This window comes from Heptranchias perlo, chromosome 1 (genome assembly GCF_035084215.1).
Source record: "Heptranchias perlo isolate sHepPer1 chromosome 1, sHepPer1.hap1, whole genome shotgun sequence".
Lineage (NCBI taxonomy): Eukaryota > Metazoa > Chordata > Chondrichthyes > Hexanchiformes > Hexanchidae > Heptranchias > Heptranchias perlo.
Window position 1 is genome coordinate 86,162,803 of NC_090325.1, and position 12,797 is coordinate 86,175,599.

The following is a 12,797-nucleotide window of genomic DNA, read 5'->3' on the forward strand; positions in this document are numbered from 1 at the left end:
CCCATTCTATTCAATCTCTCCTCATAGGACAACCCTCTCATCCCAGGAATCAACCTAGTGCACCTTTGTTGCACCCGCCTCTAAGGCAAGTATATCCTTCCTTAGGTAAGGAGACCAAAATTGCACACAGTACTCCAGATGTGGTCTCAGCAATGCCCTGTACAATTGCAGCAAGATACCCTTACTATTGTACTCCAACCCCATTGCAATAAAGGCCAACCTACCATATGGGTGGAGATAAGAAATAATAACGGGCAGAAAACACTGGTGGGAGTAGTTTTATAGACCCCCCCCCCCCTAACAGTAGCTATACTGTTGGACAGAGTATTAATCAAGAAATAATAGGAGCTGGTAACAAAGGTAATGCAATAATCGTAGGGGACTTTAATCTTCACATCAACTGAACAAATCAAATTGGCAAAGGTTGTCTGGAGGACGAGTTCATCGAATGCATTCGAGACAGTTTCCTAGAACAATACGTCATGCAACCAACCAGGGAACAGCCTATTTTAGATCTTGTCTTGAGTAATGTGACAGGGTTAATTAGTGACCTCATAGTAAAGGAACCTCTGGGGAAGAGTGATCATAATATGATAGAATTTGACATTGAGTTTGAGAGTGACATACTGAAGTCCAAAACTAGAGTCTTAAACTTAAAGAAAGCCAATTACAAAGGTATGAGGAGCGAGTTGGCTAAGGTAGATTGGGAAATTAGATGAAAAGGTATGATAAGCAATAGCAAACATTTAAAGAAATATTTCAAAATTCTCAACGAATATACAATCCATTGAGAAATAAAAACTCCAGGGGAAAAGTGATCCATCTGTGGCTAACTAAAGAAGTTAAGGCTAGATAGGGCAGGTACAGATAGGACAAATTCATACCAGGAAACGGGAAGTAGAAAAGCAGTTATAGTGACGTAGTTAGCGACTCAAAGGCAAAAGAAGCAAGGATTAAATAGTGTTCAGCACAGGAATTTGACGGGGTTAAAGGGTATATACTTCAATGCAAGGAGTATTACAAACAAAGCAGATGAGCTAAGGGCACAGATAGACATGTGGCAGCATGATATCATTGCTATAAACGGAAACGGAAACCTGGCTTTAAGAGGGGGATAATTGGCAGCTCAATATCCCTGGATATAGAGTTTTCAGGCAGGATAGAGTGGGTGATAAAAAAGGAGGGAGGCTAGCATTATTGGTTAAAGAATCAATTACAGTTGTGAGAAGGGATGATATGCTAAATGGATCATCAATCGAGGCCATATGGGTTGAGCTAAGAAATAAAAAAGGGGCAGTCACACTACTAGGAGTGTACTATAGAGCCCCGAATAGCGAAAGGGAGATAGAAGAACAAATATGTAGGCAAATTTCTGAGTGCAAAAATAAGAGGGCAATAGTAGTAGGGGACTTCAATTACCCTAACATCAACTGAGATTCAAACAGTGAGAGAGGCACAGGGTGCAAAATTCTTGATCGGTGTCCAGGAGAACTTTTTTAGCCAGTACATAACAAGCCCAACAAGAGGGGATGCAATTCTAGATTTAGCCCTGGGAAATGAAGATGGGCAAGTGGGTGAAGTGACAGTGGGTCACCATATTGGGGATAGTGATCACAATTCAGTTAGTTTTAGCATTATTATGGAAAAGGACAGAGTTAAATCAGGAGTAAATGTTTTAAATTGGGGGAGGGCAAATTTTACAGAACTAAGAGGTGGTTTGGCAGAAATGGACTGGACACAACTACTTAAGGAGTAATCAGTGGGAGGCACTAAAAAGTGAAATTCTACAGGTATAATGCAAATACGTCCCCTCAAAGAAAAAGGGTGGCACTGCCAAATTTAGAGCCCCTGGTTGTCTAGAAGTATACGGGGCAAGATAAAGCAGAAAAAGAAAGCTTATGACTGTCGCAGAAAACTAAATACTGCAGAAAGCCTAGAGGAGTATAGAAAGTACAGGGATGACGTAAAAAAGGAAATAAGGAAAACAAGGAGAGGGCATGAAAAAATATTAGTTGGTAAGATTAAAGAAAATCCAAAGATGTTTTATCAGTACATTAAGAACAAGAGGATAGCTAAGGAAAAGGTGGGACCTATCAGGGATGATGAGGGTAACTTGTGTGTAGAAGCAGAGGATGTGGGCAGGGTTTTAAATGAATATGTTGTCTCCGTATTCACAAAGGAAAGGGGTGATCCAGACGTAGTAGTTAAAGAGGAGAGGTGTGAAATATTGGATAAGGTAAACATAACGAAAGAGTAAGTATTAGAGGGACTGGAATCATTGAAAGTTGATAAGTCACCAGGGCCGGATGGATTGCTCCCGAGGCTATTGAAGGAAGCCAGGGAGGAAATAGCGGATGCTCTGAGGATCATTTTTCAATCCTCACTAGATACAGGGGAGGTACTGGAGGACTGGAAGACTGCAAACGTAGTACCATTTTTTAAAAAAGGGTACGAGGGAAAGGCCGAACAATTATAGGCCGGTCAGTCTTACCTCGGTGGTGGGCAAACTATTAGAATCAATTCTGAGAGATAGGATAAACGGTCACTTGGAAAGGCATGGTTTAATCAGGGATAGTCAGCATGGATTTGTTCAGGGAAGGTCATGCCTTACAAATCTGATTGAATTCTTTGAGGAAGTGACCAGGAGGATTGATGAGGGTAGTGCAGTGGATGTTGTCTGCATGGATTTAGTAAGGCATTTGACAAGGTCCCACATGGCAGACTGGACAGAAAGGTAAAAGCCCATGGGATACAGGGAAATGTGGTGAATTGGATCTAAAATTGGCTCAGTAACAGGAAACAAAGGGTAAAAGTTGATGGATGGCTTTGCAAATGGAAATCCATTTCCAGTGGTGTGCCACAGGGCTCAGTGTTGGGTCCCTTGCTGTTCATGGTATATATTAATGATTTGGACTTGAATGTAGGGGGCACAATTGGCAAATTTGCAGACGACACAAAAATTGGCTGTGTAGTTGATAGTGAAGAGGATAGCTGTAGACTCCAAGAAGATATCAATGGGTTGCTGGAGTGGGCAGAAAAGTGGCAAATGGAGTTCAACCCGGAGAAGTGTGGGGTAATGCACTTAGGGAGGGCAAACAGTAAAAGGGAATATGCAGTAAACGGGAATATATTGAGAGGGATAGAGGAAGTGAGAGACCTTGGAGTGCATGTGCACAGGTCCCTGAAGTTGGCAGTACAGGTATATAAGGTTGTGAAGAAGGCATACGGAATGGTCTCCGTTATTAGCCGAGGTATAGAATACAAAAGTAGGGATGTAATGATGGAACTGTATAAAACGCTGGTAAGGCCACAGCTGGAGTATTGTGCGCAGTTCTGGTCACCACATTACAGGAAAGACATAATTGCTCTGGAGAGAGTGCAGAGAAGATTTACAAGAATGTTGCCAGGGCTTGAAAATTGCAGTTACGAGAGAGATTGGATAGGCTGGGGTTGTCTTCCTTGGAGCAGAGGAGGCTGAGGGGAGACTTGATTGAGGTGTACAAAATTATGAGGGACCCAGATAGAGTAGACAGGAAGTACCTGTTTCCCCTAGAGGACATAGATTTCAGCTGATTGGCGGAAGGATTAGAAGGGACATGAGGAAAAGCTTTTTTACCCAGAGGGTGGTGGGTGCATGGAATTCTCTGCCCAAATTGGTGATAGAGGCAGGGACCCTCAACTCTTTTTTAAAAAGTACCTGGACCTGCACCTAGAGTGCTGTAAGCTGCAGGGCTACGGATGGGTGTTGGAAGATGGGATTAGAATGGGCACCTGGTTGTTCTTCGAGACGGTGTGGACACGATGGGCCGAATGGCCCCCTTCTGTGCTGCATCTTTTCTGTGGTTCTATTAAAAGAAGAGGCCTATAATGTTGCGAAGAAGAGTAGTAAGCCTGACGATTGGGAGGTTTTTAGAAACCAGCATAGGACGACCAAAAAATTAACGAAGAGGGAGAAGATAGAATCTGAGAGTAAACTAGCAAGAAACGTAAAAACAAATTGTAAGAGCTTCTACAAGTATGTAAAAAGGAAGAGATTAGCGAAAGTAAATGTGGGTCCCTTAGAGGCTGAGACAGGAGAAATTATAACGAGGAATAAGGAAATGGCGGAGCCGTTAAACAAATATTTTGTATCGTTCTTCGCAGTAGAAGACACAAAAAGCATACCAGAAATAGTGGGGAACAAAGGAGCTAATGAGAGTGAGGAACTTAAAGTAATTAATATCAGTAAAGAAAAAATACTGGAGAAACTAATGAGACCAAAAGCCAACAAATCCCCTGGACCTGATTGCCTACATTCTGGCTGCAGAGACAGTGGATGCATTGGTCGTGATCTTCCAAAATTCCCTAGATTCTAGAACGGCGCCCGTGGATTGGAAGGTAGCAAATGTAACCCTGCTATTCAAGAAAGGAGTGAGAGAGAAATCAGGGAACCACACGCCAGTTAGCCTGACATTAGTCATCAGTCATCAGGAAAATGCTGGAATCCATTATAAAGGAACTGGTAACAGGGCACTTAGAAAATCATAACATGATTAGGCCGAGTCAACATGGTTTTATGAAAAAGAAATCATGTTTGACAAATTTATTAGTTTGTTGAGGATGCAACTAGCAGGATAGATAGAGGGGAACCAGTGGATGTAGTATATTTGGATTTTCAAAAGGCATTCGCTAAGGTTGTACAATCTCACGACAAAAAGTCATAATAAGAATAAAACCGGACGGATCACCCGGCATCGGACCACTAGACACCGGACCAGGACAAAGGCAAACCAAGCCCAGTCGACCGTGCAAAGTCCACCTCACTAACATCTGGGGACTTGTGCCAAAACTGGGAGAGCTGTCCCACAGACAAGTCAAGCAATAGCCTGACACAGCCATACTCACAGAATCATACCTTTCAGCGTCCCAGACTCTTCCATCACCATCCCTGGGTATGTCTTCTCCCAACGGCAGGACAGACCCACCAGAGGTGGCGGTACAGTGATATACAGTCAGGAGGGAGTGGCCCTGGGAGTCCTCAACATTAACTTCAGACCCCATGAAATCTCATGGCATCAGGTCAAACATGGGCAAGGAAACCTTCTGCTGATTACCACCTATAGCCCTCCCTCAGTTGATGAATCAGTCCTCCTCCATGTTGAGCACCACTTGGAGGAAGCACTGAGGGTAGCAAGGGCACAGAATGTACTCTGGGTGGGGGACTTCAATGTCCATCACCAAAAGTGGCTCGGTAGCACCACTACTGACTGAGCTGGCCGAGTCTTGAAGGACATAGCTGCCAGACTGGGCCTGCGGCAGGTAGAGAGCGAACCAACACGAGGGAAAAACCTACTTGACCTCGTCCTCACCAATTTAGCTGTCGCAGACGCACCTGCCCATGACAGTATTGGTAGGAGCGACCACCGCACAGTCCTTGTGGAGACGAAGTCCCGTCTTCGCACTGAGGACACCATCCAACGTGTTGTGTGGCGCTATTTCCGTGCTAAACGGGATAGATTCAGAACAGATCCAACAACTCAAAACTGGACATCCATGAGGCACTGTGGGCCATCAGCAGCAGCAGAATTGTATTCCAGCACAATCTGTAATTTTTTTTATTCGTTCTTGGGATGTGGGCGTCGTTGGTGAGGCCGGCATTTATTGCCCATCCCTAATTGGCCTTGAAAAGGTGGTGCTGAGCCGCCGCCTTGAACCGCTGCAGTCCGTGTGGTGAAGGTTCTCCCACAGTGCTGTTAGGAAGGGAGTTCCAGGATTTTGACCCAGTGGCGATGAAGGAACAGCGATATATTTCCAAGTCGGGATGGTGTGTGACTTGGAGGGGAATGTGCAGGTGGTGTTGTTCCCATGTGCCTGCTGCTCTTGTCCTTCTAGGTGGTAGAGGTCGCGGGTTTGGGAGGTGCTGTCGAAGAAGCCTTGGCGAGTTGCTGCATTGCATCCTGTGGATGGTACACACTGCAGCCACTGTGCGCCGGTGGTGAAGGGAGTGAATGTTTAGGGTGGTGGATGGGGTGCCAATCAAGTGGGCTGCTTTGTCCTGGATGGTGTCGAGCTTCTTGAGTGTTGTTAGAGATGCACTCATCCAGGCAAGTGGAGAGTATTCCATCACACTCCTGACTTGTGCCTTGTAGATGGTGGAAAGGCTTTGGGGAGTCAGGAGGTGAGTCACTCGCCGCAGAATACCCAGCCTCTGACCTGCTCTTGTAGCCACAGTATTTATGTGGCTGGTCCAGTTAAGTTTCTGGTCAATGGTGACCCCCAGGATGTTGATGGTGGGGGATTTGGCGATGGTAATGCCATTGAATATCAAGGGGAGGTGGTTAGACACTCTCTTGTTGGAGATGGTCATTGCCTGGCACTTGTAACCTTGTGGCCCAGCATTTTCCTCACTCTACCATTACCAACAAGCCAGGGGATCAACCCTGGTTCAATGAGGAGTGTAGAAGAGTATGCCAGGAGCAGCACCAGGTGTACCTAAAAATGAGGTGCCAACCTGATGAAGCTACAACGCAGGACTACATGCATGCTAAACAGCGGAAGCAACATGCTATTGATAGAGTTAAGCAATCCCACAACCAACGGATCAGATCAAAGCTCTGAAGTACTGCCACATCCAGTCGTGAATGGTGGTGGATAATTAAACAAGTAGCAGGAGGAGGAGGCTCTGTGAACATCCCCTTCCTCGATGATGGCAGCGTCCAGCACGTGAATGCAAAAGACAAGGCTGAAGCGTTTGCAATCATCTTCAGCCAGAAGTGCCGAGTGGATGATCCATCTCGGCCTCTTCCCGATATCCCCACCATCATAGAAGCCAGTCTTCAGCCAATTTGATTCACTCCACGTGATATCAAGAAACGGCTGAGTGCAGTGGATACAATAAAGGCTATGGGCCCCGACAACATCCTGGCTGTAGTGCTGAAGTCTTGTGGTCCAGAACTAGCCACGCCTCTAGCCAAACTGTTCCTGTGCAGCTAAAACACTGGCATCTACCCCACAGAGAGCAGGACGAATCCAATCCGGCCAATTACCGCCCCATCAGTCTACACTCAATCATCAGCAAAGTGATGGAAGGAGTTGTCGACAGTGCTATCAAGCAACACTTGCCCACCAATAACATAAGAACATAAGAACATAAGAAATTGGAGCAGGAGTCGGCCAATCGGCCCCTCGAGCCTGCTCCGCCATTCAATAAGATCATGGCTGATCTGATCCCAACCACAAATCTAAAGAACACAAGAAGTCGGAGCAGGACCCGGCCACATAGCCCCTGGGCCCTCTCCGCCACCCACAGGGCATTGACCGATCCGAACTCAGCTTCATGTCCAATTTCCTGCCCGCTCCCCATAACCCCTAATTCCCTTTACTTCTAGGAAACTGTCTATTTCTGTTTTAAATTTATCTAATGATGTAGCTTCCTGGGGCAGCAAATTCCACAGACCTACCACCCTCTCAGTTTTGAAAGAGCAGCCCCTTATAACCTGCTTGCCAATGCTCAGTTTGGGTTCCGCCAGGACCACTCGGCTCCAGAACTCATTGCAGCCTTGGTCCAAACATGAACAAAAGAGGTGAGGTGAGAGTGACTGTCCTTGACATCAAGGCAGCATTTGACTGAGTGTGGCACAAAGGTGCCCTAGTAAAATTGAAGTCAATGGGAATCAGGGGGAAAATTTTCCAGTGGCTAGAGACATACCTAGCACAAAGGAAGATGATAGTGGTTGTTGGAGGCCAATCATCTCAGCCCCATGACATTGCTGCAGGGGTTCTTCAGGGCAATGTCTGAGCCCAACCATCTTCAGCTGCTTCATCAATGACCTTCCCTCCATCATAAGGTCAGAAATGGGGATGTTCGCTGATGATTGCACTGTGTTCAGTAATGAAGCAATCCGAGCCCGCATGCAGCAAGACCTGGACAACATCCAGGCTTGGGCTGATAAGTGGCAAGTAACATTCATGCCAGGCAATGACCACCTCCCCTTGACATTCAGTGGCATTACCATCGCCGAATCCCCCATCATCAACATCCTGGGGGTCACCATTGACCAGAAACTTAAATACTGTGGCTACAAGAGCAGGTCAGAGGCTGCGTATTCTTCTGCGAGTGACTCACCTCCTGACTCCTCAAAGCCTTACCACCATCTACAAGGCACAAGTCAGGAGTGTGATGGAATACTCTCCCCTTGCCTGGATGAGTGCAGCTCTAACAACACTCAAGAAGCTCAACACCATCCAGGACAAAGCAGCCCATTTGATAGGCACCCCATCCAACCACCCTAAACATTCACTCCCTTCACCACCAGCGCACCGTGGCTGCAGTGCATACCATCCACAGGGTGCACTTATAGCAACTCGCCAAGGTTTCTTCCACAGTACCTCCCAAACCCACGAGCTCTATCACCTAGAAGGACAAGGGCAGCAGGCACGTGGGAACATCACCACCTGCACGTTCCCCTCCAAGTCACACACCATCTTGATTTGGAAATATATCGCCGTTCCTTCATCGTCGCTGGGTCAAAATCCTGGAACTCCCTACCTGACAGCACTGTGGGAGAACCTTCACCACACGGACTGCAGCGGTTCAAGGCGGCGGCTCACCACCACCTTCTCGAGGGCAATTAGGGATGGGCAATAAATGCTGGCCTTGCCAGCGACGCCCACATCCCATGAAGAATAAAAAAAAGGTTGTTGCACAAGATAAGGGCTCATGGGGTGAGGGGTAATATATTAGCATGGATAGAGGATTGGTTGACGGACAGAAAACAGAGTAAGGATAAACAGGTCATTTTCAGGTTACATTTGCCTACCATCAAGTCCACGGGGACTGTTCTAGAATGTAGGGCATTCTGGAAGATCAAAATCTCTGCAGCCACCTCTTTTAGAACCCTTGGATGTCGGCCATCAGGTCCAGGAGGTTTGTCAGCTTTTAGTCCTATTAATTTTTTAAAAACTTTTCCTAACTAATCTTAATTAATTTAAGTTCCTCCCTCTCATTAGACCTTTGGTTCCCCACTATTTCAGGTATGTTTTTTGTGTCTTCTACTGTGAAGCCAGATATAAAATATTTGTTCAACGTCTCTGCTATTTCCTTATAAAATCTTGTGCCTCTGCCTCTAAGGGACCCATGTTAACTTTGTCAATCTTGTCCTTTTTATATACTTGTAGGAGCTCTTGCAATTTATTGTTATATTTCTTGTTAGTTTACTCTCATATTCAATTTTCTCCATTTTTATCAATTTCTTAGTCATCCTTTGCTGATTTCTAAAACCCTTGCAATTCTCAGGCTTGCTACTCTTTTTTTGGCAGCATTGTAAGCCTCTTCTTTTAATCTAAGGCTATCCTTAACTTCTTTAGTTAGCCACGGTTGGATTACTTTTCCAGTGGAGTTTTTATTCCTGAAGGGTATGTATATTCGTTGGGAATTATGAATTATTTCTTTAAATGTTCGCAATTGCTTGTCTACCGTCATATCTTTTAATCTAATTTCCCAATCTATCTTCGCCAACTCACCTCTCATACCTACATAATTGGCCTTGTTTAAATTTATGACCCTAGTTTTGGACTTAACCACATCACTCTCAAACGCAATATGAAATTCTGTCATATTATGATCACTCATCCCCAGTAGATCCTTTATTATAAGATTACTAATTAATCCTGTCTCATTACACAATACTAGATTTTAAAATAGCTTGTTCCCTCGTTGGTTCCTCGAAAGATTGTTCTAGAAAACTGTCTTTGATACATTCCATGAACTCATCCTCCAAACTACTTTTGCCAATTTGGTTTGCCCAGTCTATATGAAGATTGAAGTCCCCCATGATTATTGTGTTACCCTTGTTACATGCTCTTCTAATTTCCTGATTTATACTCTGTCCAACAATATAACTACTGTTAGGGGGCCTGTAACTACTTCCACCAGTGTTTTCTCCCCCTTGTTATTTCTTAGCACCACCCATACTGATTTTACATCCTGATTTTCTGAGCTATTATCCTTTCTCACTACTGTCTTTATCTCATCCTTTATTAGCAGGGCAACCCCGCTTCCTTTTCCATTTTGCCTGTCTTTTCTAAAAGTCAAGTACCCTGGAATATTTAGTTCCCAACCTTGCTCACCCTGCAACCATATCTCAGTAATGGCTATTAGATCAGTAGAGTACGCTAGTGTTTTATGATCATTGTGAGTGCTTTACTTCCTTGATTGGCGGTTGATGTTATGTAAATATACAGTGTGAAGTACATTTACCTGTATTGTGACAGTGCATGTACGGTGTTTTCTACTAAAATTAGTACGTGTTGCTAAAATCGGTGTCGCCCTAGTCACACCAGTAGCTAGTCAGCAATTTCTATTGAGCAACATTGATTTAAAAGTTTGGTGACAAACAAGGTCTATATTAGTCGTGAGATCTGTCCGCACTGGCACAATCACCCTTTAGTTTCATTGGCACAATCACCCTCTAGTAGCTTGCCCACATAGCCATTATTCGTGTGTAAGCCTTAACAGTGAGTGTCGGCAGGTTAATAGAATGACCAAGCAATCCTGTTGTCCCCTAACATCCACACGCTTCCACCAGGAATCGTTAAATAGCAATCCGGGCGGAAACTCTGGTCTACTAAAATATTTCCTTCTCAATCACTGACACCAACAAGACATGTCTGCATTGTCTCCTATTAACAATTTTCAGAATTAGACATTCTGATAGGGTGAGCCTGGTGTGAGCCTTGGATTTGCTAAAAATAATTGATTTAAACAAATGGCTTCCTTGAATTCATGTGCAAATAGACCTCAAGTCCCAGCTTACTAAAGAAGTATAAATAGCAAATGGATTCATGTGGGGTCAGTGGAGAAAGGACTAGAAGGATTGAATCTGTTATGTCACATTTAGAGTCAACTTAAAAGGCACTACAGGAAACACTGGGATGCTCCCAGGGTTCAAACCTCCAGCTGAAGTCATGTAATAATCAAACCTCAAGTTATGTAATTGCTTCAGTACCTACTGATACCAGAGCAAAAATTGCTCCAGTGATGAAGTGACCAAGTCGGTGTCATGCACTCTTCGTTAGTGGTTATTCAACAGTGTCATAGGCAATGATGCGGGACAATATGGCATGGTTACAGTATACAAGATGTTGGTGTCTTTGATTAGGGTGTCTTGGTTCTATGGATGGGTCAGAAACATAATTGGAGGAACTGTGAGACAGCTGAGTGAGGTAGATGTGGAGTTGGGTGGCGATGACCTTCAAGGACCTTGGAGAAGACATGGTTGGAGATGAGGGTAATACCAGAGGATAGAGAGAACTTGATGGTATTGCCAAGCATGAGGCCAAGAGGATGTAGTCAAGAGCTGAGAGAACAGCCTTAATTGTTCCATAGTTAAAAATGGATTGTTCTATGGAAACTGTCATATGTAGTGAAAAAGTGTAATTTTTTCACTCTCATTTCTTTTGACTTACAGCCTTTTGCATAAACCATGCAAGTACAAGTTAATTTCTAATTTTAAGGAAAGCAGAATTTTATGAAATGGGGTGTTAAATAAAGTTGACGTGAGAGGTGTCTGATCCTTAAGTAAGGTATAGTCTGCCTTATTTATATATAATAAATTCACTGAAACAAAAGAAATAAATTTATAGCACTGAAACAAGAAGGGCTCCAGGAGTGTATGCGTGAGTGCATAGACTTACACACATATACCAGATCAAATTAATTCTTTAAGGCTTTGTTGAATTTTGAAGTTCTGATTATTTAACCGAAATATATGTAGCCTGCAAAACACAAGTAATGTAATTGTGCCAAAAGTATACTAACCTGCTAAGTAATAAATTGCAGATATGATATTCTTTTAAATCTGATGTATCACTGCTCACATGGAGTAGTAGCACATCTAAGATTTCCCGTTTGGGGAAGAGATTTGGCTATGGGAGTACGATACATTCTCCTTCTCCCTGCAGGGCTTGGCAGGTTGATGGAATTGGCAAATGCTAGTCATGCAGTTTAACAAGTACATTGAGTCAATAGTGCAAGATAAAACTCTGCTGGAATGCACAAAAGTAGTCAACTCTGAAAGTTTCCTTGTTTGAAGGTAGTAAGTATGATGGGAGACAACAAAATGCCACCAGTGAAAACACTCACCTCCTCCCTAAATTGGAATTGGGAGGGGTGAGTGTTTTCACTGGTGGCATTTTGTTGTGTCACAGTCAGACGAGTAGAAATATTAATGTACAAGTGTTTTTAACGAGGCTATTCCAGTCGTCTTAATATGCTAGGAATGACAGATGTCTGTTTTGTACTGTCCCTTGATGGTTGTTACAGAACGGTTAACATATTACTTCCTGTTCTGAATAAATTAAAGCTATCATCCCACTATGTTAGCATTATTGATTAATACAAAATTATCTTTGGTTCCTTTACTCTGAAGTTCAGCAGTACCATTCCTATTTGTAATACCACTGGTGAATTGATCAAGAAGTTTTAACTGCAAAGAACTTTTGCACTTCTGTGCTTCTCATTATTATTGTTCCAGTTTTATAAATATTACATTACATTTGATTTTTGATTTTTGAATAGGCTGGTAAAGAATGTCATGTGTGTGAAGAAGGATGTAGCAAGCCTCGTCCATCTGGTTGCATTCACCCATGCACCCTGCCATGTCATGATGGGGTATGTCCTCCATGTTCACAGATGATCCGAATAAAGTGTCATTGCAAGATCACAAACCTCTATGTGGAGTGCACGTAAGTACAAACTGACAGTTTGATCTCTGATGCTTGTGTTCGCCTGTGAGGGTGAAGTGTACCAACCCAAGGAG

At 43.8% G+C, this 12,797-nt stretch overlaps 1 protein-coding gene across 2 annotated transcripts in view; it reads left to right on the forward strand.

The window, feature by feature from the left end:
- Nucleotides 1–12,797, forward strand: part of nfxl1 (nuclear transcription factor, X-box binding-like 1) — a 177,853-nt gene that overhangs the window by 110,280 nt on the left and 54,776 nt on the right. For both annotated transcript variants that reach the window (XM_067988151.1, XM_067988158.1), the window contains exon 17: nucleotides 12,557–12,723. In XM_067988151.1, coding sequence (XP_067844252.1) covers nucleotides 12,557–12,723 — 167 coding nt within the window. The remainder of the gene's footprint in view (nucleotides 1–12,556; nucleotides 12,724–12,797) is intronic.